This window comes from Ranitomeya variabilis, chromosome 6 (genome assembly GCF_051348905.1).
Source record: "Ranitomeya variabilis isolate aRanVar5 chromosome 6, aRanVar5.hap1, whole genome shotgun sequence".
In the NCBI taxonomy this organism is placed as follows: Eukaryota; Metazoa; Chordata; class Amphibia; order Anura; family Dendrobatidae; genus Ranitomeya; species Ranitomeya variabilis.
Genome location: NC_135237.1, coordinates 336,149,299 through 336,171,472, shown reverse-complemented (window position 1 = coordinate 336,171,472; position 22,174 = coordinate 336,149,299). Strand labels below are relative to the sequence as shown.

Sequence of the window (22,174 nt, the reverse complement as noted above, 5' to 3'; positions counted from 1 at the left end):
CAGCGTCTATTCAATGAATTTGTGCAAGATAGCCTAGTGCCGTTCATATACCTTAATTTCGCTTACTATATACTTACTACAGGGTGTGGTACCTTAGAAGGAAGATAGATTTTTCAATGACTGTCCAATAATACGGAAAATCTGATGGTTCAGAACCTGTCCGGTCCCTTTTAGGCTGCATTCATTTTTATCTTCAGTTTTAAAGCTGAAATCTTAAACAGGTAAAGTTTTACTTTTATTCTACTTCCACATATGTAGCAAATATTTTATATGTACCTGCCTGAAATCGGCTGGGCAAGGAGTTCGGCAAGCTGGAAAGCCCCCAAGGCAAATGTTAGGATTTGTTTCAGCCTTGTGGTATTGTGCTTTCGGGTAGTGTGGTGCCACCTGCAGGTCATTTTTTCTTACTGCAGTTTTATGAAAATTAATGTTTAAAATGTATGGCATTACAGGTCAGCCTGACGGAGGTGTAATACCACACACAACCTGTGGACAGGTGTGGCACTGTGGAAAGACGTGACCATGGAACCCTAGTAATAGTACCACACCCTGTAGTAAGTATATAGTAATAGTACCACACCCTGTAGTAAGTATATAGTAATAGTACAACACCCTGTAGTAAGTATATAGTAATAGTCACTTTCCTTTAATGTGATAACGGTATTAAGGTACCGTCACACTCAGCGACGCTGCGGCGATATAGACAACGAGCCGATCGCTGGAGCGTCGCTGTTTAGGTCGCTGTAGAGACGTCAAACACAGCAGCTCCAGAACGATGCAGGAGCGATCCAGTGACGTAACGGCGACTCACTTCTCGTTCTCGCTGGTTGTTAGCTCCATGTCAAACATTGCTGGCATCGTTGCTTTTGATGTCAAACACGACGATACACACCGACCTGGCGACGAAATAAAGTTCTGGACTTCTAGCTCCGACCAGCGATATCACAGCGGGATCCAGATCGCTGCTGCATGTCAAACACAACGAGATCGCTATCCAGGACGCTGCAACGTCACGGATTGTTGTCGTTCTCCGCCCATACAGGGAGACGCAGGCACACACCCTACACAATGGCGGCACTTGACAGCAGTGGAGGACAATGATGATTCCAGAATTCACGGCAGACTGTGCCTATTGCTGATTGCCTGGCCTCGACCAATCAGCAAGGCGGGATTTCCGAGACAGACAGACAATTAGACCCTTAGACAACACAATGGCGGCACTTGACAGCAGTGGAGGACAATGCCCGTTGCTGATTGGTCGAGGCCAGCACCATTTCCAGGACAGACAGACAATTAAACCCTTAGACAGTTATAGAATACTAGATTGTGGCCCGATTCTAACGCATCGGGTATTCTAGAATATGCATGTCCCCATAGTATATGGACGATGATGATTCCAGAATTCGCAGCAGACTGTGCCCGTCGCTGATTGGTCAAGGCAACCTTTATGACATCTACGTCGATACTGTGCCCGTCGCTGATTGAGACACGCGGGATTTCTACGTCGATACTGTGCCCGTCGCTGATTGGTCGAGGCAACCTTTATGACATCGTCGCCATGGCAACGTCCTGGAAATGGTGCTGGCCTCGACCAATCAGCAAGGCAGGATTTCCGAGACAGACAGACAATTAGACCCTTAGACAACACAATGGCGGCACTTGACAGCAGTGGAGGACAATGCCCGTCGCTGATTGGTCGAGGCCAGCACCATTTCCAGAACAGACAGACAATTAAACCCTTAGACAATTATAGAATATGCATGTCCCCATAGTATATGGACAATGATGATTCCAGAATTCGCGGCAGACTGTGCCCAACGCTGATTGGTCGAGGCAACCTTTATGACATCATCGTTGCCATGGCAACCATTATGACATCTACGTCGATACTGTGCCCGTCGCTGATTGGTCGAGGCGAATTCGCGGCAGACTGTGCCCGTTGCTGATTGGTCGAGGCAACCTTTATGACATCATCGTCGCCATGCTGTGCCCGTCGCTGATTGCTCGAGGCCTGGCGGCCTCGACCAATCAGAGACGCGGGATTTCCAGGACAGAAAAACCCTTAGACAATTACATATATAGATAGTTATATTCTTGTACATAGGAGCAGTATTATCTATATATATAATTGTCTAAGGGGTACTTCCGTCTTTCTGTCCTCAACTTCCATAATGGAAATCCCGCGTGGCTGATTGGTCTCGCCAGCTGCCTGTCATGGCTGCCGTGACCAATCAGCAACGGGCACAGTCCGATTAGTCCCTCCCTACTCCCCTGCAGTCAGTGCCCAGCGCCCGCATACTCCCCTCAGGTCACCGCTAACACAGGGTTAATGCCAGTGGTAACGGACCGCGTTATGCCGCGGGTAACGCACTCCGTTATCGCTGCCATTAACCCTGTGTGTCCCCAACTTTTTACTATTGATGTTGCCTATGCAGCATCAATAGTAAAAAGATGTTATGTTAAAAATAATAAAAAAACAAAAAACCTGCTAATCTCACCCTCTGTAGTCCGCCGAGGCGCGCGCGGCTCCCGCCATCTTCCGTTCCCAGAGATGCATTGCGAAATTACCCAGAAGACTTAGCGGTCTCGCGAGACCGCTAAGTCATGTGGGTAATTTTGCAATGCATCCTGGGAACAAAAGATGGCAGCAGCCGCGCGCGCATCTCCAGAGCTTCGATGGATCCCGGCGGGTGAGTATATAACTATTTTTTATTTTAATTATTTTTTTAAACAGGGATATGGTGCCCACACTGCTAAATACTGCGTGGGCTGTGTTATATACCGCGTGGCTGCTATATACTACCTGGCCAGTGTTAGATACTATGTGGGCTGTGTTTTGTACTGCGTGGGCTGTGCTATATATTACGTGGCCTGTGTTATAAACTACGTGGCTGCTATATACTGCGTCGCCTGTGTTATATACTGCGTGGCTGCTATATACTATGTGGGCTGTGTTATATACCACGTCGCCTGTGTTATATACTGCATGGCTGCTATATACTACGTGGGCTGTGTTATATAGTACATGGGCTGTGTTATATACTGTTTGGCCTGTGTTATATACTGCGTGGCCACTGTTATATATTGCGTGGCCTGTATTAACGCATCGGGTATTCTACAATATGTATGTATGTGTGTATATAGCAGCCACATAGTATATAGCACAGGCCACGTACTATTTGTCTGCTATATACTACATGGCTCCTATATACTACGTGGCCTGTGCTACATACTATGTGGCTGCTATATACATACATACATATTCTAGAATACCCGATGTGTTAGAATCGGGTGACCAATTGTCTAAGGGTTTTTCTGTCTGTCCTGGAAATCCCGCGTCTCTGATTGGTCGAGGCCGCCTGGGCCTCGACCAATCAGCGACGGGCACAGTATCGACGTAGATGTCATAATGATTGCCATGGCGACGATGATGTCATAAAGGTTGCCTCGACCAATCAGCGACGGGCACAGTCTGCCGCGAATTCTGGAATCATCATTGTCCATATACTACGGGGACATGCATATTCTAGAATACCCGATGCATTAGAATCGGGCCACAATCTAGTATTCTATAACTGTCTGTCCTGGAAATGGTGCTGGCCTCGACCAATCAGCGACGGGCATTGTCCTCCACTGCTGTCAAGTGCCGCCATTGTGTTGTCTAAGGGTCTAATTGTCTGTCTGTCTCGGAAATCCCACCTTGCTGATTGGTCGAGGCCAGCACCATTTCCAGGATGTTGCCATGGCGACGATGATGTCGTAAAGGTTGCCTCGACCAATCAGCGACGGGCACAGTCTGCCGCGAATTCTGGAATCATCATTGTCCATATACTATGGGGACATGCATCTATATATATAATTGTCTAAGGGTTTTTCTGTCTGTCCTGGAAATCCAGCGTCTCTGATTGGTCGAGGCCGCCTGGGCCTCGACCAATCAGCGACGGGCACAGTATCGACGTAGATGTCATAATGGTTGCCATGGCGACGATGATGGCAACCTTTATGACTCGACCAATCCGCGACGGGCACAGTCTGCCGCGAATTCTGGAATCATCATTGTCCATATACTACGGGGACATGCATATTCTAGAATACCCGATGCGTTAGAATCGGGCCACAATCTAGTATATATATATACACATATTATATATATATATATATATATATATATATATATATATATATATATATATATATATATATATATATATATACAATGGTGTTCAAAAGTCCTGCATAGGCGTGAAGAAAACTATATGTTTCATACTTCTGTATCTCTACAGTGAAACTGGTGGAACATATATGTTTTTGTAATCCCTCATTGTATGCCATACTCATTTTTGAATGTCCCAAGTGTATAAATTGTCTTGGTATGCACATTTTTGATCATTTTTTTTACAGCATAACCATACCTACACCAGTACAGTGTGTAGAATGGTGAACAGGTTTCTAAGTTCATTAACTTCCAGTGCAAGTTCACACAGACTTAAATTTTACTTTTTAAGATTTATTATTTTTTATTTAATTCAGAATGCTGAAAAGGGCCTTTTGAGTGCATCTTAAGCTTCTAATACTTTATTGGCCAGCCTTTGCTCTTGAGCACCAGCTTGCATCTCTGTGGCATTGAGTGAACAAGCTTCTGCAGATGTTCACGAGTGATGATGTGGTTCCAGGCCTGTATCAGAGCCTCAATCAACTCACTCTTGGTCCTTGGCTGTTTTCTAGATATCTCTAATGATACCTTGTGCCAATTGGATTGAGGTCCGGGACTGAGCTGGCCAGTCAATAGTAGCCACCTTGTTCTTTTTTTCCATTCCGTTACTGTCTTAGCTCTGTGACAAGGAGCATTATCATCCTGGAAGATGTAATCCTCTGATAACAGGTGTTGAGCAGAAGGCAGCATTTTCTTATTAAGGATGGCTATGTATTTTTTTGCGTAAGGCAAGATTGCCTTGTGCAGGCATGTACTACGGAGGACAGAGAATGAACTTCAATCCAATATTGCGGCCAGCATGCAGCCAGCGGGTAAGGAAAGGGTGAATCAAACACCCGAAAACCCCGCCCCTATGGCTGAAAATTGTTCCCTCCAAATTCAGGTGACAGAGTCCCTTTAACCATACCCTCCACAATATGAAGTCTTCCAACACCATTGGCTGCCATACAGCCCCAGACCATTACTTTCATTGGATGTTTCACAGAGAAGCTCAAACACTCTGGCTTGTACTCTTCATGTGGGAACCTTCTCACATAAGACTTGCCATCATTTCCTAAAATGCAAAAAGTGCTTTTATCACTAAATAGCACTTTTTCCCACTCCTCCTTCCTCCATTTTAAATATTTCAATGCCCACAGTTTTTGCCTTTGTCTTTGTATGGCTGTCTTCAATGGCTTCTTTCAGGCCTTGTTGCAATAATTTCAGGCAAAACTGCTTCAAAAGCTAAAAAATATTACAGGGAGAGAATGCAAAATTGTATTCTGAACAAAACCATATATAATATGTCATATTAGCATCGAAGATATTCGACAGAAAACGCTTAAAACTTGAAAAATCAATTTATCCTATGCCTATGCAGGACTTTTGAACACCACTGTATATATACACACACATATATATATATATATATATATATATATATATATATATATATACACACACACACACGCGCACACACACACACACACACATATACACTGTGGGGAAGATAAGTATTTGATACATTGACGATTTTGCAAGTTTTCCCACTTACAAAGAATGGAGAGGTCTTATCACAGGTACACTTCAACTGTGATATGCAGACTCTAAAAATAGAAACCAGAAAATCACATTGTATGATTTTTATATAATAAAGTTACATTTTATTACATGAAAATAAGTATTTGATCACCTACCAACCAGCAAGAAATCTGGCTCTCACAGACCAGTTTTTCTTTCAGAAGACCTCGTACTCTGCACTAATTACCTGTATTAAAAGGCACCTGTTTGAACTCATTACCTGTATGAAAAACACCTCTCCACACCAATCACACCCCAACCTCTCCACCATGGCCAAGACCAAAGAGCTGTCTAAGGATACCAGGGACAAAATTGTAGACCTGCATAAGGCTGGGATAGGCTACAGGATAAAAGGCAAGCAGCTGGGTGAGAAAGCAACAACTGTTGGCACAATTATTAGAAAATGGAAGAAACACAAGATGACTGTCAATCTTCCTCGGTCTGGGGCTTTATGCAAGATCTCGCCTCGTGGGGTAAGGTTGTTTCTGAGAAAGTTAAGGAATCAGCTAAGAACTACAAGGGAGAACCAGGTCAATGACCTGAGGAGAGCTGGGACCACTGTCTCAAACATTACCATTAGTAACACACTACGCCGTCATGGATTAAAATCCTGCAGTGCACACAAGGTCCCCCCTGCTCATGCCAGAACAGGTCCAGGCCCGCTTGAAGTTTGCCAATGACCATCTGAATGATCCAGAGGAGGCATGGGAGAAGGTCATGTGGTCAGATGAGACCAAAAAAGAACTTTTTGGTACCAACTCCACTGTGTTTGGAGGAAGAGAGATGAGTACAATCCCAAGGACACCATCCCAACCGTAAAGCATGGTGGGGGAAACATACTTTGGGGGTGCTTTTCTGCAAAGGGGACAGGACGACTGACCGTATTGAAGGGAGGATGAATGGGGTCATGTATCGCAAGATTTTGGCCAATAACCTCATTCCCTCAGTAAGAGCATTGAAGATGGGTCGTGGCTGGGTTTTCCAGCATGACATTGACCCGAAACACGCAGCTAGGGCAACTACGGAGTGGTTCCGTAAGAAGCATTTCAAGGTCCTGAAGTGGCCTAGCCAGTCTCCACACCTGAACCTAATAGAAAATCTTTGGAGGGAGCCGAAACTCAATTTTGCCCATAGACAGCCCTGAAGCCTGAAAGATCTGGAGAAGAAATGAATGGAGGAGTGGGCCAAAATCGCACTGCACTGTGTGCAAACTTGGTCAATAACTTCACGAAATGTCTGACCTCTGTAATTGCAAACAAAGGTTTCTGAACCAAATATTAAGTTCTGCTTTTCTATTGTATTAAATATCATCCAGATGGTCATTGGCAAACTTCAATGTCTTTAATGAGTTCAGAGTAGGAGGGCTTCTTAAAGAAAAACTAACAGATCTGTGAAAGCCAGATTTCTTGCTGGTTGGTAGATGATCAAATACTTATTTCATGCAATAAAATGCAATTTAATTATATAAAAATCATACAATGTGATTTTCTGTTTTTTTATTTTTAGAATCTGTCTCTCACAATTGAAGTGTACCTATGATAAAAATTACAGACCTCAATTCTTTGTAGGTGGAAAAACTTGAAAAAAATCGGCAGTGTATCAAATACTTATTTTCCCCACTTTATGTATGTGTGTATACATATTATATATACACATACAGTGCCTACAAGTAGTATTCAACCCCCTGCAGATTTAGCAGGTTTAATAAGATGCAAATAAGTTAGAGCCTTCAAACTTCAAACAAGAGCAGGATTTATTAACAGATGCATAAATCTTACAAACCAAAAAGTTTTGTTGCTCAGTTAAATTTTTATAAATTTTAAACATAAAAGTGTGGGTCAATTATTATTCAACCCCTAGGTTTAATATTTTGTGGAATAACCTTTGTTTGCAATTACAGCTAATAATCGTCTTTTATAAGACCTGATCAGGCCGGCACGGGTCTCTGGAGTTATCTTGGCCCACTCCTCCATGCAGATCTTCTCCAAGTTATCTAGGTTCTTTGGGTGTCTCATGTGGACTTTAATCTTGAGCTCCTTCCACAAGTTTTCAATTGGGTTAAGGTCTGGAGACTGACTAGGCCACTGCAACACCTTGATTTTTTGCCTCTTGAACCAGGCCTTGGTTTTCTTGGCTGTGTGCTTTGGGTCGTTGTCTTGTTGGAAGATGAAATGACGACCCATCTTAAGATCCTTGATGGAGGAGCGGAGGTTCTTGGCCAAAATCTCCAGGTAGGCCGTGCTATCCATCTTCCCATGGATGCGGACCAGATGGCCAGGCCCCTTGTCTGAGAAACAGCCCCACAGCATGATGCTGCCACCACCATGCTTGACTGTAGGGATGGTATTCTTGGGGTCGTATGCAGTGCCATCCAGTCTCCAAACGTTACGTGTGTGGTTGGCACCAAAGATCTCGATCTTGGTCTCATCAGACCAGAGAACCTTGAACCAGTCAGTCTCAGAGTCCTCCAAGTGATCATGAGCAAACTGTAGACGAGCCTTGACATGACGCTTTGAAAGTAAAGGTACCTTACGGGCTCGTCTGGAACGGAGACCATTGCGGTGGAGTACGTTACTTATGGTATTGACTGAAACCAATGTCCCCACTGCCATGAGATCTTCCCGGAGCTCCTTCCTTGTTGTCCTTGGGTTAGCCTTGACTCTTCGGACAAGCCTGGCCTTGGCACGGAGGAAACTTTCAAAGGCTGTCCAGGCCGTGGAAGGCTAACAGTAGTTCCATAAGCCTTCCACTTCCGGATGATGCTCCCAACAGTGGAGACAGGTAGGCCCAACTCCTTGGAAAGGGTTTTGTACCCCTTGCCAGTCTTGTGACCCTCCACGATCTTGTCTCTGATGGCCTTGGAATGTTCCTTTGTCTTTCCCATGTTGACCATGTTTGAGTGCTGTTCACAAGTTTGGGGAGGGTCTTAAATAGTCAGAAAAGGCTGGAAAAAGAGATAATTAATCCAAACATGTGAAGCTCATTGTTCTTTGTGCCTGAACTACTTCTTAATACTTTAGGGGAACCAAACAGAATTCTGGGGGTTGAGGGGTTGAATAATAAATGACCCTCTGAAAAAACTTTTCACAATTTAAAAAAAAAATAAACAAAGAAATAACATTCTTTTTTGCTGCAGTGCATTTCACACTTCCAGGCTGATCTACAGTCCAAATGTCACAATGCCAAGTTAATTCCAAATGTGTAAACCTGCTAAATCTGCAGGGGGTTGAATACTACTTGTAGGCACTGTATATATATATATATATATATATATATATATATATATATATATATATATATATAATGTCTGTAATGCGCTGTATATACACATGCACAAACAGCTGATACTCTTAATGAGTATATTTTGTCAATTACGATATTAGATATATTCTCTATATTGCTCCGATACAATTTGAGCTGGAGTACTAATAAAGTAAATAGAAAGAATATATTTGAAAGAATTTCTTCGTAGAAGCGAGCATATTGCTTTCATTAATATTCTAGTTATATAATACAACCATTGCTGGGATTTGAAAAAGCAAAAGGAATATTTGGGTAATGCAAAGCAGTGCTGGTATATTAGAAAATGTTTGCTAAATGCATTTATTGGGTGTGTAAGGGTGTGTCAAAACTTGAATGCAGTTGTAATTTTAAGGAGATTCCATGACGTGCTAAGCCCTACGAATTTTGATCTGAACTACTTTTACCAACCAACTGGAGAAAGAAAACTTTAAAAAGGATGAAGTCAATGGGTCAAAGATGTCACAATCCTATCAAACCAAAATGAAAAAAAAAAACACATACACAAAAAAAAATCACAAATAAGAGAGATTAGCATAATAAAAATACATTTTGTAATTAACAATGAAAAAGACATCCAACATGTTCATGCATAAGTTAGGCTACTTTCACACTAGCGTTAACTGCAATCCGTCACAATGCGTCGTTTTGCAGAAAAAACGCATCCTGCAAAAGTGCTTGCAGGATGCGTTTTTTCTCCATTGACTAATATTAGCGACGCATTGCGATAGATTGCCACACGTCGCAACCGTCGTGAGACGGTTGCGCCGTGTTGTGGAGGTCCGCCGGGAGCAAATGTAACGTTTTTTACTCCCGACGGTCCGCTTTTTCCGACCGCGCATGCGTGGCCAGAACTCCGCCCCCACCTCCCCTCACTTCCCCGCACCTCACAATGGGGCAGCGGATGCGCTGGAAAAATGCATCCGCTGCCCCCGTTGTGCGGCGGAGACAACGCTAGCGTCGGTGACCTCGGCCCGACGCACTGCGATGGGCCGAGCCCGACGCTAGTGTGAAAGTAGCCTAAGAAAAAGCCTATAAATCAGCATGAGCTGGGCAGAGTAAAGCCAGAGGTGGAGGTTTCTCCCCATACTTTGCACTATCCACTGAGCACTGGATACAAGCGCAGCAGAGCTTTAGGGAAAAAAAAATGTAAAACGGGAATGTCAGTATCATGATGTACAGTCTTGCTCATCGTTGTTGGAACCCATTAAGTTTTAGTATGTGGAATATCTCCTGGAAAAAATAAATCAACTTTTTTTTGTACAGAGCGCTCATGTTAAATACAAAAGAGCAAATGCTAAATAATAATTTAAAACAAAAAACAATGGGAATAAAACTAGAAAAACCTAATGCTTGTTGTGACACTGGTATTGGCACCTTTTTACCGGGGTGGAAGAAGAATAGGCGAAATAAGCGTTGGGGTGAGGAGATGCAGCGACGGTTCAGCACTTGCTTAGCTTATCAGGAAAAGATATGCAACCCTGTATTTATATTCTAAGAACGCCTTATTTGATCCATGAGTATGCATTTATATAAATGTACCTAGTATAGTATAATACCAATAGGCACTAAATGCACTTTACACGATTTCTAGTTATGACTATGTGGACCTGTACACTTTTATAAAAGGCAATTAACCCTATAGGTCCATAAAACTTACACTCCCTTTCAACGCTGTTCATTCATTTGTTCCTGATGAAAGGTTCTTCGCTGTTTCATGATTAATTGAATCTGTATATCCTTTTATATGCTGAACATTATTTAAAATAATTATTCTTTATTTCTGAAGTACATTGTTTCCCCTACGCCTCCTGTTGACATAAGGCACCTTTTTTAACCTTTTTTATTATGTTGTCATGAACTTCGAATTAAACTTTCTCAATTTTTTCAATCAAATTCAATCACTCCTTTATTCTGGATCCTGTTGATCTGGATTACGTGTCACTTATGAAAGAATTTGTAAATGAACTGTCCTTCCTCCTAACCTATAGCTGCTGGTTTCTTCTTAGTAAAAAAAAGATGAGGGGGGCTTTGCTATTGTCTCGATTTCCGTGAATTAAACAAAATTACGGTTAAAAATACTTACCCACTTCCACTCATCCCCGATCTATATAAATCAGCTTACTGGGGCTAAATGGTTTTCTAAACTTGATTTTAGAGGGGCATATAATCTGATCTGTGAGAGTGATGAGTGGAAGACAGCATTTTTTTCGTCTGTTTATTTGAGAATCTGGTCATGCCTTTTGGTTTAACCAAAGCATCTGCTGACTTTCAGAACTCTATGAATGATATTTTTTCTCATAAAAAAAAGATTTATTGTGGTATACCTTGATGATATTCTAATTTTTTCGTCTGATCTGAGTTCACACTATGAGCATGTTCATTATGCTTTGCAAAGTCTGAAGGAAAATTCTTTGCCTGCCAAATTAGAAAAGTGTACTTTTTCTTTTCAAGAAATATCATTTCTGGGGCTCATTGTATCTGCTGGAGGGTTTAAGATGGATCCTGGGAAGGTGGAGGCTATAATTGATTGGGTTCAACCTCGCGACTTTACAAGCACCACAGTGTTTTTTTTAGGATTTGCCAATTACTTTAGAAAATGTATTAGGGGCTTTTCACTGATCATTAAACCTCTTACCGATCTCACATATAAGGGAGCATATTAGTGATGTGTCGTTCGCGAACGAGCCGACACAAAGAGCCGGCTCCCTGCTGTGAACGATGGGGGCCGGCACACCAGTGAGAGCCACTAAAATTCCTGAATGGCTCTCACTGGGCGTAAAACCCCGGGCTTCGGCAGGTGTAACTCCGCCCACCTGAGCAAAACCCCGCCCACTCTTCAATTTAATTGTCTCTAAAGAAGTGGGCGGAGTTTCTGCGGTAGGTGGGCGGAGTTTCGGACGGCTGAATAGATATTCAATAGGGATCCATTTAGGATCCAAAAAGAGACGGTTCGTGAGCCGAAAGAGCCGGCTCTTTTTGGTGAGCGGAGCCATGAGAGCCGGATCACCAAAAAGAGCCGGACTGCCCATCACTAGAGCATATCTTAAGGTTTGGTCATTGGATGCCATTGGGGCCTTTAATAAACTAAAAGTATGCTTCATGTCTGCTGCAGTTTTGATTCAAGAAATTAAATGATTGAACCATTTATCGTTGAAGTGGATACCTCAGACGTTGGGGTTGGGGCTGTTTTGTCTCAAGGTCCCAAAACCCTAACTTATGACAATGTGCATTTTTTTCTAGGAAATTTTAGTTTGCTGAGAGAAATTATGATGATGGAAATCATGAGCTGCTCCCTGTCGTTAGCTTTTAAAGGATGGAGGCATTTGTGACAGATTACAAAAATTTTACTTATATTGAATATGCTAAACGTTTAACCCCAAGACAGGCCAAGTGGTCCTTATTCTTTCCTAGATTCAAATTTTCCATCATGTTCAGGCCGTGGTCTAAAAATGTTAGGGCTGACGCTTTGTCACGATTCAGTTTCTCCTCCAGAACATCCTTCCTCAGGGTAAGGTAATTTCTATGATGTCCCCGGAATTGGAGGCTGAGATTCGCTAAGTCCAGTCATTGGCTCCTTCCGCTACTCCTGGATCTAAATTATTTGTGCCCTTGTATCTAAGATTACATCTGTTGCAAGAGTTTCATGACTCCATCTTGAGTGGTCACCCCAGGGCCACTGCTACGCAGAAAGCTATATGTAGACTTTTTTGGTGGCCATCCATGCTTAATAACATTAAAGGTTTTGTATCCGCTTATGAAGTGTGCGCAGGCGCTAAAATTTGTCATAACCAGCCAGCAGAGAAATTGGCTCCATTGCCTATACCAGAAAGACCATGGACTCATTTGTCCATGGATTTCATTACTGATTTTCCTTTGTCTAGTGGGAAAACCATTATTTGGATGGTGGTTGACTGATTCAGTAAACTAGCTCACTTTATTCCGTTATCGGGGTTACCTAATGTGTAGACGCTTTCCAGATTATTTATAAATCATGTGGTGAGATTGCATGGCTTTCCTTTGAACATTGTGTCCGATAGGGGGTTGCAGTTTGTCTCCAAATTCTGGAGCGCGTTTTGTAAGAAATTGGGGACTGACCTATCGTTTTCCTCTGCGTACGATCCTGAAACCAATGGTCAGACAGAGGACAAATCAGTCCTTGGAGCAAATTTTAAGATGCTTCAGCAGGAGAACTGGTTCTCATTCTTACCTCTTGTGGAGTTTGCCTTTAACAGTTGGGTTAACCAGTCTACTGGAAAATCACCTTTTTTTTTAGTAATTATGGGTTTAATCCTCATTTTGGTGAATTCTTGAGGATGAATTCTCACTGTTTTGAAGTCGAGGTTGCCATACAGAAACTTAAGGATGTTAGAAGGGAGGTTCAGAATATTGGGGTGTCTCAAAGACACCAGAAATGGAAGGCCGACAGGAAACGTTCATGGGTTCCCATATTCACGGTTAGTGATAAGGTATGGGTTTCTTCAAAAAATATTAAATTGAAAGTGCCATCAGAAAAATTGGGTCCTAAATAGTGATGAGCGAATACACTCGTTACTCGAGATTTCCTGAGCACGCTCGGGTGTCCTCAGAGTATTTTTAGTGCTCAGAGATTTAGGTTTCATCGCCGCAGCTGAATGATTTCTGTGTTCCGGAGATTTCCAAAGCTATTTAACCAAGATGTCTGCCCCTGATCCCGCCAGACGTAGTTTGGGCTTCCTGGTGAGTGCTTGCCTGATTCTGTTCTGATCTTCTGCTGCCTGACCCTTTGGACTGTGTTCTGACTATACCTTTGTTTTGTCCTTTTGCTTTGATATGCCATCTCCTGGTATTTTGACCCTTGGACCGTGACCTGAATTACCCCTTTGTCTTTTCCCTTGGTTATGCTCTCTGGCCGTGAAGTGACTAGCGTCAGAGGCAGTTTTCTGGATTTGTAATATGTGTACTTTTCTTTTTTTTTTTTAAAGTAAACTATTGAATACCAGCTCAACAAATGCCATATGCTTTTTGGCATATACTCAAAGTGCATTCACTAAGTTTACACTGAGGTGCGAGTGAACAATAAACATATCCTAAATCATACCAACCATGCTTGGGGCAGTTAGCATGCTGACGAGTTCCCTTTAACAAGATCATTCATGATAAGCCTCTGTTTGTCTTGCAGTGTGTTTTATTCTTTTTTTTTTTTTTCTTTATTCTTTCTAAAAGGAAAAGTGACTAGTAACACTTAAATGGTTACCATCTTCATAGATGGGTATTGTTAGATAGGTCTTGGAAAAAAATAAATACTTTTGAAATTTACTGTTTATTAAAACTTGCTGCAGTTCTTGAGATATTAGAACTTTTTTTAACATCTTGTTGCCTAGGAAACTGGTCACCACTGCTGTCTGGAAGCAGTGGCGAAATGTGTGCAGTGCTTACAAGCAATTTTCTAGAACGCGCTGCTCTGAAGCTGCCCAGGATCGCTGGGACACCTGTTAACTTTATTTCTTTATTGCAGTGTTTGCAACCTAGATAGTAGATCAGCAGTGGTAGGTCTCCTAAGCAAAGGACTGTAAAGAAAATAAAAGTGTTAATAAGTCTGGAACGGCTGCAAATTAATATACATTAAATTGGAAAAGTGCTTATTTTTACAAGTACTATAAGATAATACGCTCATTAGAAGATGGGAATAACCCTTTAAATGGTTGTTCAAGCTGAAAAAAAATCCATGACCCCTTAATAAATCAACAAAGATGTATGATAGAGATATGGTTGGGCCGGTAACCACATGCTTCTCCAAGTAAGGGGCAGCGGGAAGGCAGAATGTGTCACTGATTCTGGAAAATTTGAAGCTAGATGTGTCAACCACAGTTGTCAAAATAAGGAAAACTTAAAAATGCAGTATTTTGCTTGTGTGGCTTGAAAACAGACCGCGTGACTGTAAACATAGAGCAGCAGAAGTCATGTACGTAGTCTTCCCTGTTTGCATGTGGTGGTGCAGGCGCTAAGTTTAGTTTTATCAGAATTGTCAACAACCATTTACCTTGCAATGAACAAGGGGGCGCTGGTAAATGCATACACCAAGTCTTCAACGGCCCAGGCACAACTGGGGTGTAGAAGCAGATAATTTAACATTTGTTTAGGATGGGTGAAACTTTTTTTATTGATGTTTTCCCCACTTTTTACTTTTTAATGAAACCCTAAGTTTGACTGCTCAACACGGACACATAAGTAATGTGAACTTAGGCCAGGAGGTTTGGTGAAGCGCAAGGAACTGCATCCTCCCATGTGACAGATGTTCGGCATCAAATAAATAGCATAAACAGACACATAGCGGCCAAACAAAAAAGAAACAATGTCTGACAGAAATATGTAAACTGAAGTTATGAACACACATATCATGACCCAGAGCGGCCAACATTTAATCTATTACAAATGGCTGAATATACCGCACTTTACATATATAAATGTATGGCTGGACTGCAGCAATATAGTAGACAACTAAAAGCAGGTAGTATTTTATTAGAGTATGTATATATGGGTAGTCTAGTCTTTCTCCATTGGCATCAAACTATGTGGAGGAAGCAAAAAAAAAAAAGAAGTTGCAATACACCTCCTCCACTACCTATAGCTCCGCTTCTGGCATCAGAATAGAGCAGACAGGCAACTGATTGGGTGATGTCACCAGCTGTCACTCATTTGGACAGGTTCACCCACTCATACTGTGGTCATAGTTTCTCTTCTGTTTTACGTCCAAAATTGCTGGCCCAACTGTGGGTCTCATGACAAGTACAAACAGTTTGAAGGCAGTTATGATGCTGTGGGTTTAGATCACAAGACCAAAGAATGGCAGCCAAATTACAGATTCAAAAAATATAGCTGAAATATGGTCCTATGAACCTTTCCTTATCTGTGCTCATGTATAAATATAAATGCACTACCACAGAGTAAGAAGAGTCCATTACTGAGTAATCAGAATACATAGTGACATAGTCGGTGTCTCCCCCCTTCCCTATTATCTGATCTGATGCATCTGTTTTAAGGAACATTTTAGTCACCACCACTGTGACCAGCCTGGTATCTCCATTATTAAATCAGTTACACAGGGTGGACAGTAGTGTCAGCAGCCTCTTCTTACCTCAGCACCCCTGATATCTCCAGTATTAGATCAGATATACAGGGTGGACAGCAGGGTGAGCAGCCTCTTCTTACAGCAGCACTCCTAATATCTCCAGTATTAGATCAGATATACAGGGTGGACAGCAGTGTGAGCAGCCTCTTCTTACCCCAGCACTCCTAGTATCTCCAGTATTAGATCAGATATACAGGGTGGACAGCAGTGTGAGCAGCCTCTTCTTACCTCGGCACTCCTAGTATCTCCAGTATTAGATCAGATATACAGGGTGGACAGCAGTGTGAGCAGCCTCTTCTTACCCCAGCACTCCTAGTATCTCCAGTATTAGATCAGATATACAGGGTGGACAGCAGTGTGAGCAGCCTCTTCTTACCTCAGCACTCCTAGTATCTCCAGTATTAGATCAGATATACAGGGTGGACAGCAGTGTGAGCAGCCTCTTCTTACCCCAGCACTCCTAGTATCTCCAGTATTAGATCAGATATACAGGGTGGACAGCAGTGTCAGCAGCCTCTTCTTACCTCAGCACTCCTGATATCTCCAGTATTAGATCAGATATACAGGGTGGACATCAGGGTGAGCAGCCTCTTCTTACAACAGCAGCACTCCTAGTATCTCCAGTATTAGATCAAATATACAGGGTGGACAGCAGTGTGAGCAGCCTCTTCTTACCCCAGCACTCCTAGTATCTCCAGTATTAGATCAGATATACAGGGTGGACAGCAGTGTGAGCAGCCTCTTCTTACAGCAGCACTCCTAGTATATCCAGTATTAGATCAGATATACAGGGTGGACAGCAGTGTGAGCAGCCTCTTGTTACCGCAGCACTCCTAGTATCTCCAGTATTAGATCAGATATACAGGGTGGACAGCAGTGTGAGCAGCCTCTTCTTACCCCAGCACTCCTAGTATCTCCAGTATTAGATCAGATATACAGGGTGGACAGCAGTGTGAGCAGCCTCTTCTTACAGCAGCACTCCTAGTGTATCCAGTATTAGATCAGATATACAGGGTGGACAGCAGTGTGAGCAGCCTCTTGTTACCCCAGCACTCCTAGTATCTCCAGTATTAGATCAGATATACAGGGTGGACAGCAGTGTGAGCAGCCTCTTATTACCTCAGCACCCCTTGTATCTCTAGTTTTAGATCAGATATACAGGATGGAGAGCAGTGTAAGCAGCCTCTTCTTACCTCAGCATTCCTGGTATCTCTAGTTTTTACCCCAGTTATACATGGTAGACATCAGTGTGAGCAGCCTCTTCTTACCTCAGCATCACTGGTGTCTCAAGTATTATTTCAAACAGACAAGGTGGACAGCAGTGTGAAATGCCACCACTAGTGTGAGCAGCCTGATATTACCAGTAATAAATCAGATATACAAAGTAGACAGCAGAGTGAGCATCTTCCTTTTATATCAGAACCCCTTTTATCTCCAATATTAGAGGCGATAGACAGGGCGGACAGCAGTGTGAGCAGCCTCTTGCCTCAGCACCTGGTGTCTCCAGTATTATAATATCCAGTGTTAGCACATCTTCCTACACATGAAGGGAGTTTTTACAGCAAATGCTCACAGGGATCTGTCCTATTAGCATTCTAGGACAGATTTACAGTGTAATAAAACAGTAACCATTTTGATAGACTGCAGTGATTACCTCCCTAGCCATAAACAAGTGTGAATTACTAATTAAAGGTATTTTGGAATATATTTAAAATTACATTTCTCTCTTTATTTTCTCTAGTCTTGCAAAATCGCTTTAATCATTTTGGATGCTGCAATATGTTGATATTGGTGCTAGCTACAGAGCCCCCTTTAAAGCCACATTCACTCACTCAGTATTTGGTCAGTATTTTACCTCAGTACCTGTAAGCCAAAACCAGGAGTGGGAGATAAATGCAGAGGTGGTGATATGTTTCTATTATACTTTTCCTCTGACTGTTCCACTCCTGGTTTTGCCTTACAAATACTGAGGTAAAAATTTGACCACATACTGAACGTGTGACGTAGCATTAAGGGACTTTGTCAGCAGGTTTTTGCTTCCCTACATCTGAAAGCAGCATAATGTAGGGAAAGAGAAGCTCATTCCAACGATGTATCACTTAGATTACTGGATGCAGATTTTTTAGATTTAGCAATACACTACAGCTGTCTGCGCTAACACACCCTCGCCAGGCTCTGTATGTACACTGTCTATTGGGACCTGCTCATCACAAAACGCTGTGGGGTCGGACTAGCAAGCACATGCCAGCTAGTCACAGCAATGATAATGTCCTAGTGATAAAATCTTCACTGTAATAAAACATCGCATAGCTTAAGTGACAATTTGCTGAATTCAGTATTTTAACCCTTACCTCATAATGTTCTCAGATTACATTACAAAAAACCTGCACACCGATTCAATTTAACATTACCAGCCCTAGTCCTCTATAACATTGCAAGCTAAATTTCCTCTAACAATGTCAGTCCCAGGGACCTATCAATTAAAGTACACTTATAATAATAGTCATGGGTATGGGGTATCCACATAGAAGTGATAGCCACAGTCCCACCCATAACAGCCCCATAAAAATGCCTGCCACAGTGAAACACTTCCTGCCCTGTCCTACCTTAGCAGTGAGCTATTCTCTGTTTAGCAGTCTGGTAAAGAAATTTGCCCAACAGTAGCAGACTCTTGACAGACTGTTCTGCAGGGGTAGATGTGAGGTATACCAAGAAAATGTGATAAAAGCAGATACAATAAATAAAATATTGTACGTGTCCATAAACATATGATTAGTGGTGGGTGAAATCGTGGATGTTCGGGTCTGGCAGAACATTTTTAAAAAAGTTAGATTCGGGTACCAGAACGGTACCAAAACTCAAACCTGGACCGCATTCAAAAGGTTACCGCCATTCACAGGCGTCGGCTGATGAGAGTACTACTCTCATCATCCTACGCCTGGTCTGACTAAGAACAGCAAGAGCAGGCAAGGCTGATGAAAATATTCATCAGCTGGCGCCTGTGCAATAAATAAATTTAAAAAAATGGCGTGCTTCCCCTCTATTTTTGAACACCAGCGCAAGTAAAGCGGACATCTGCAGCTACAACCCCCAACTGTCAGCTTTATTTTGGCTGGTTATCAAAAATAGAGGAGTACCCATGCCACATTTTTTTAATTATTTAAATAATTTTAAAAAAGGCAAAGGTTCCCCCAATTCTTGACAACCAGCCAAGCTAAAGCAGACAGCAGGGGGCTGGTATTCTCAGACTAAGGAGGGGCCATGGATATTGGCAAACCCCAGCCTAAAAAATAGCAGCCCGCAGCCACGCCTGAAAAGTTGCATCCATTAGACGCCTTCGTTACTAACCCCACAGTCATATTGTAAAAAAATACACAGCCAGAATAAAGTTCTTTAATTGAAAGAAACAGACTTCTTTATTTTAAATAAAAACTCCCCACCCTCTTTTACCCATTTATTCACAAAAAATAAAAAAAGCAAAAAGTTACTCACCTTTCCGAAGATAATCCATGGATGTCCATGTCACACTGTAAAAGACAAAAAATAATAATATATCATATTCCTCACCTGTCCAACAATAATCCTTGACCCTGGTCACTTACGGTATCACTCACTGTGTGAGAATTTTCCCACAAAGTGAGCAGTGCCATAAGTGAGGTGACGGAAGTTCATCAGCTATGAACTTTGGTGACCTTTCTCACGTCAGCACTACACACTGCAGGAGCATGAACGCTCCTGTCTCAGTGTGATCCGGCTGGCATGGAGATCCGGATAGTCATGGGACATGGCCATTAATAGATTATCGTTGGACAGGTGAAGAATATGATGTTATTATTTATTTATTTTTTTTCAAATAAACTTTATTGGGTTTTACAATTATCGGGGAGGGGGAGGAAGTAGGCAAAAAGGAAGGGGTAAGGGAGGGGGGAGGGGAAAGGGAGGGAGATGTTATTTTTTATCGCTTACAGTAGGGCATGGCCATTAATGGATTATCAGCAGAAAGGTGAGTATAACGTTGTTTTTTATTTTATGTCAATACATGGGTAAAACAAGGTGGGGAATAAATGACAATTCTGGCTGAGTACTTTTTACAATCTGAATAGGAGGTTAGTAATAGGGCCGTCTTATAGACGGCTCTCCATTACTAACCTGTGGGCTTGATATCAGCTGACATTATAAAGCTGACTTCAACCCCACAACTATTACCCCAGCGCACCAGGGCAAGTGGGAAGAGCTGGGCAAAGCGCCAGAATTGGCGCATCTAATAGATGCGCCTTTTCTGGGGTAGCTGTGGGCTGCTATTTTTAGGCTGGGGAGGGTCAATATCCAGGGCCCCTTCCCAGTCTGAGAATACAGGCCCATGCTGTCTAATTAGCTTGGCTGGTATTCAAAAATGGGGGACCTCTCTATTTTTGATAACTAGTCACTATAAAGCTGACAGCTAGAGGTTGCAGCTGCAGCTGTCATCTTTACATGCCCTGGTTATATAAAATAGAGGGGAACCTACGCCATTTAAAAAAAAGTTTGTATTTATTGCATAGGTACCGGTTGATGAATACTCTCATCAGCCTCGCCTGCTCTTGCTACTATCAGTGAGAGCAGGTGTAGCATGAGGAGAGTAGTACTCTCACCAGCCGATGCCTGTTACCTGCGGTAACCTTTTTACAGCAGTCACAGCTGCTGGCTCACATGCTGTCATTAGCAGCGCTCTGATCGGCGGTAACGACCTTACTACTGATCAGTGCCGCTGCTGTTTCTCACCCTGTCACACAGATGACAGGTTAGGAAACAACCGATGTTCAGGCTGACTAATCCGAACAGTAACATGGACATTCTGGAGAAGTCCATGTTCGTTTCTGTGCACAGACACTAGGTGTTCGGTATGGACTCAGAACTTTACAGTTCAGGTTCGCCCATCACTACATATTGTTAGTTTACAGGCATTATGAATGTGTTGATAAGAAATCATTTATTAGTACATGATATTGCAATAGGGGAAATGACTGAAAACCAACTAAACTTCATAAACTCACCAAAGCGTCTGCAGAATACTCCAAATGTTGCACTTTTCTCCACAACTCGCAGGTCTGCCAGTAGAGACAATTCAAGTCCTCCAGCCACACAATACCCACTTACAGCAGCAATGACTGGCTTAGAAAACTGCATCCTAGAAGGTCCCTGCAGAGAAATGTACAATGCTTAATGTGTTTCTCAGGATATTTTTATTGGCGCTTTTAACCATTTAACATACCATGGGTCCAGGTCCCCTAGTAACATCCAGTTCCATCTTCAAGGAGCCTGCATTGTTAGCTACTTCTTTTAAATCAAAACCAGCACAGAAATTGCCCCCTGATAAACAAAACCACACAAATTAACTGGTACTGCAGACAAATTACTTTTATAAAAAAAGATCTTCCAAAATGTATTTATTTTGTTTAGGTAGAAAACAAACTATTTAGCATATGAAGTGGACAACAAAGGCAAAAATACCCCCAAAAATAAAATGTTACATCCAACTTATCACATTATCATCTACTCACAGGATAGTGAAAAAATACTGATTGCTGGAGGTCCCTCCAAGAAGTAGGTCTTAAAGCACCACACCAGTGTCTTTTTTTATTGCACCGTTGGATTGATGCTTTAAATGCAATTCCCCTGCCCCTTCTCATACTCACCTGCTGCCATCTTCATAGTTTTGCAGCATCGCTCCCGTCGGTCTCCGTTGAAAAGTTACCTGCCGGCAGCTGCAGTGTTTCATGGAGCACTGCGGAGGTCACTTTTCAATACAAGTCTATATATTGTTCTGGCTCTCATAGACTTGCATTGAGCTCTTGTGACGTAGCTTCTGACTTCCGGACAGTCCGAAGATACTGTCACAAGATAGCGCCGAGGGACCAGAGAAGTGCCGAAAAACGCCAGAGGGTGGGTATATGACCGGGTGCTTACATTTAAAGCGCCATTCCAGCACTGAAAAAAACCACTCTGGAATG

At 42.4% G+C, this 22,174-nt stretch overlaps 1 protein-coding gene across 6 annotated transcripts in view; it reads right to left on the bottom strand.

The window, feature by feature from the left end:
* The window catches only part of LOC143782421 (enoyl-CoA hydratase EchA19-like), a 187,109-nt gene that overhangs the window by 40,671 nt on the left and 124,264 nt on the right, over positions 1 to 22,174 (bottom strand). For all 6 annotated transcript variants that reach the window (XM_077269830.1, XM_077269831.1, XM_077269835.1 and 3 more), the window contains 2 exons: positions 21,436 to 21,533; positions 21,218 to 21,362 (listed from right to left, as the gene is read on the bottom strand). In XM_077269830.1, coding sequence (XP_077125945.1) covers positions 21,218 to 21,362; positions 21,436 to 21,533 — 243 coding nt within the window. The remainder of the gene's footprint in view (positions 1 to 21,217; positions 21,363 to 21,435; positions 21,534 to 22,174) is intronic.